At 34.6% G+C, this 3,964-nt stretch overlaps 1 protein-coding gene across 1 annotated transcript; it reads right to left on the bottom strand.

The window, feature by feature from the left end:
* Window positions 1–737: 737 nt before the first annotated feature.
* On the bottom strand, window positions 738–2,524 carry LOC135217942 (holotricin-3-like). Its single transcript, XM_064254045.1, has 2 exons — window positions 2,515–2,524; window positions 738–1,464 (listed from the first exon to the last, which is right to left on the bottom strand). Exons 1-2 carry the CDS (start codon window positions 2,515–2,517, stop codon window positions 1,009–1,011), a joined length of 459 nt encoding a protein of 152 aa, XP_064110115.1. The 5' UTR covers window positions 2,518–2,524; the 3' UTR covers window positions 738–1,008.
* Window positions 2,525–3,964: the final 1,440 nt, after the last annotated feature.

The following is a 3,964-nucleotide window of genomic DNA, read 5'->3' as shown; positions in this document are numbered from 1 at the left end:
TCAGTCAGGAAAAGTACCATTAAATGCCAGTTACTTATCAGACTATAGCCCTTCTACTCGCTGCGTCGAAAGTCTAAAATTCAGTGTAAGAGAACGAACCAGCCAAGCTGCTTCGCGAATTCCCCAATTAGATATGAAAAATAAGAAAATTAGGATAAAAGGGGTTAGTGTTTTTTTTTTCTTTCTTTCTTTTTTTTGTCAGAAGACCTCTTTGGACCAAGGGAAAACATATTTCGTGAATTAACCGTGAAATGAAGGCAGGAAAAATTGATCGTATACGCAACTAAACGCCACGGTCACAACATCTCTTCCCTGCATAATATTATACCTCTCTTGATGGCTCAGTGATCAAAGTCATTGTTCTCTCTTCCCTTGTAAACCAGGTGACAGCTCGAATCGTATTGTTGACGAAGCACTTATCACTTAAACTTCCTTTGCGAGTGAGTTACTCCCTGTAGTGAATTGGATATCAAACGAAATATTTTGCATTGTTTCTATATATACATATATATATATATATATATATATATATATATATATTATATATATACGTATATATATATATGTATATATATAAATATATATATATACTATATATATATATATATATATATATATATATATACAGAGAGAGAGAGAGAGAGAGAGAGAGAGAGAGAGAGTAGATATAGATATATGTAAAGTTATAAAGTGAGCCATTTACCATATAAAAGGGGGTTGGAGATGAAACACAAGAATTTATTTACTGTTATATTTACGTTTTAATTAGTGAATTAACATTAATAGTATTTTTACATTCTGACCATGGATCTCTTAGTCCACAGTGTGCCTGGTTTTAAAAGAAATATCTTCTTTTAACCAATATTAGAAACAAAATAGTCAAAATTTGTCCATTGTTTTCATAAATTAAAGAAAGTGTAGTGTGTTCTTCACTTATCATCAAGGAAGAGAAGACGTTGTAGCAATCATTATACCTTTGGCTTGTATTGTATTTATTTACCATATGGCCTACCATGGCCTCCACCGAAGGAACCTCCACCGAAAGAGCCTCCGTGGCCCCCACCGAATGAACCTCCGTGGCCTCCAAATCCTGAACCTCCAAATCCTGAACCTCCAAAAGCCTGAACCGGCACCTCCATAACTCACAGAAGAATCTATCAATCCTCCAATAGCTGGGATGATTGAAATGCCTCCTCCATGGCCTCCGCCAGATCCATATCCTCCTCCAATACCTCCTCCAATACCCCCACCGTGCCCGAAGCCTCCTCCAATACCTCCACCATGTCCGAAGCCTCCTCCAATGCCTCCACCATGTCCGAAGCCTCCTCCAATGCCTCCACCATGTCCGAAGCCTCCTCCAATGCCTCCTCCAATGATCCCTCCGCCACCTCCACCTCTATATCTGCCACCAGCCATGACGCAGGTAGCAAGAAGGGAAAGGCCAAGTACAATCTTGAAGGATGCCTGTAACAGAAGGTTAAATGAGATACGTAACAACGTTCATAAAATGCCTCTTATTCCTTTTTTTCCCACTATATATCGACACTCAAAAGAATCGGCGAACTTTTACTGATGAATAAAAGATTTGTCAATACTCTCTTTTCTTGTTTTAAAAGCGCCAGATAAGTATGGAAGTATGAGTCCCCAAATCTGCTTTGAGAAAGAGAAATAAAAAGATATAAAATTAAAGAATAAAAAATATTAAAGGATCCACTCGGTCCAACGCTCTTTAATCTTTTGAGGGTTTCTTTATTATCCATTTTGAGTGACTTGCAACAAAAGTTCAACACTAAAATCCAACGAATTCTCTCATTCTGTCTACTTCACAGGTTAGCAAATATCAGAAAAGAAATGTGGATCTCCAAATATCTCTGGCTTGTCTTTTAGTAGTTAATTGGTATTAATGACTGAGCTATAAAGAAACCAATGATGAAGAAATAAAAGACCGTAAACAATAATCAATTCGTCGTTGTCTCTTTCTCACACAATGGCCGTCAGATTTTTTTTAAAAGTAATGACATTACAAAACAAACTAACTGGAACGTTTTGAATCTCATCCATGTAATTTTGATTGTCCATTTGTGTCCACGATAAAAATTCTGTAACAACAAACATCAGTCTTAGGTTATCGATACAGCTATTCAAATTATCCTAATAAAATTTCTAGAGAATCATAGTCACCGTATACTGAATACAAGTATCTATCTATCAATCTAGCTATGTATATAAATTGTATGTTTATATATTCATGTATTCATCTATATATATATATATATATATATATATATATATATATATACATATATCCAATCTAACTATATGTATATATAATATAATATACGTATATACACTACATCACACCCTCCCCCCCCCCACACACACACACATATATATATATATATATATATATATATATATATATATAGTATATATATATATATATCATGTATGCATGTGCATCACCAAACCTGTCAAAGTCCTTTTTCTTTTTGCGAGACCGGAATAAGTCCTTACCATTTTGGTGTCAGCCCGTAGCAATGTACCTTCCCGCTGTGGGAAGTCTCCTTATATACACAAAGGTGAGCCAGAACCTCGGACTCATTGGACTGCAATATTTATTATCATTTCTTTTCTTTCTTTTTCATCATTCAGACGAGAAAGACACCAAATCTAAGACCATTGTCTCACTCACGATCCTCCACCCTCTTCATTTTTTTAAAAGTCTTTCGCAACATAACATTTATTTTATGAATGTTTTTCTCTTGTGCTTTCCGTCCTAAGGTCAAGGTGATCGTGAGATTTGAATTGTTACTTAGAAATAAATATTTCGCAGTGCCTTGATATATCTTATTTGTCGAGGTGAGCTTGTAGGAATTTATTATTATGAGTTTATGACATACGTCAGCATGAGTTAGTTATGTTTATATTTGATTATTTCCAGAGTTGGTAAAAAGAGAAGGGGAAAAGAAATCAATATTTGAGGACAAATAAAAAAGGGAATGGTGAAGCTGCTTTCATTATTATTCGAAGTTATTTGTTCGATGGCCTTCTATCACATCCGTCCTAAATAGCTTTCATTTTTTTTTTTTTTCGGTCTTCTATTCTGTTTCACCCTTTTCCGATGTACAAGGTCATGAACTCATACCCAGAAGCGCCACGACAACGTTATTTCATAGAAATAGAAAATAACTCGATGTCTGCTTAAAACTCAACGTGAATTTTTCCTCATTAAATATTTCTCAAGCCCCATCCTCTCTCTCTCTCTCTCCTCTCTCTCTCTCTCTCTCTCTCTCTCTCTCGATATCTAATGGAAGAAAAATGTTCTCTCTCTGACGATATTTTATATAAGAAACTGCTTCTCCTCTCTCTCTCTCTCTCTCTCTCTCTCTCTCTCTCTCTCTCTCTGTTTCCACTCCATTTATTTTGTCTAAGTGCGTCTGTATGTATCCTTGCTGTATGTATTTCCTTTCCGGTGAAAGTTATTGCCAATATGATATTAAACCTATATAAAGGGGTATTTGTTGTTTGAGATTCTGAGCTGTCAGAGACAAGTTGTGTGTGGATTGGTGGCAACACCATCACATGCACATACTACATACATACATACATATATAAATATATATATATATATTATATATATATATATATATATATATATGATGTATGTAGGTATATAATATATATATATATATATATATATATATATATATATTGTTCGTGTGTGTATGTTTGTGTGGGTAGGATTGGTGACGATACCATCACGTACACATACATAGGGAGTTATAGACAATTCTCTATACAGAAAAAGTGTTAATGAACTTGAAATTCGATTGATATACTTCTGTGAAGTCTATATGCAAGATATTTTTAATATCGTGTCATAAAGATATGCAAGTCTAGAAACTGGCGCTCTGCATATCTAATGATAACTTTAAGATGGATGTTCTAAAATTCATATTGTATA

This window comes from Macrobrachium nipponense, chromosome 9, assembly GCF_015104395.2.
Source record: "Macrobrachium nipponense isolate FS-2020 chromosome 9, ASM1510439v2, whole genome shotgun sequence".
Classification (NCBI taxonomy): domain Eukaryota; kingdom Metazoa; phylum Arthropoda; class Malacostraca; order Decapoda; family Palaemonidae; genus Macrobrachium; species Macrobrachium nipponense.
The sequence above is the reverse complement of the archived record's forward strand: the minus strand, read 5'-3'. Positions and strand labels throughout refer to the sequence as shown.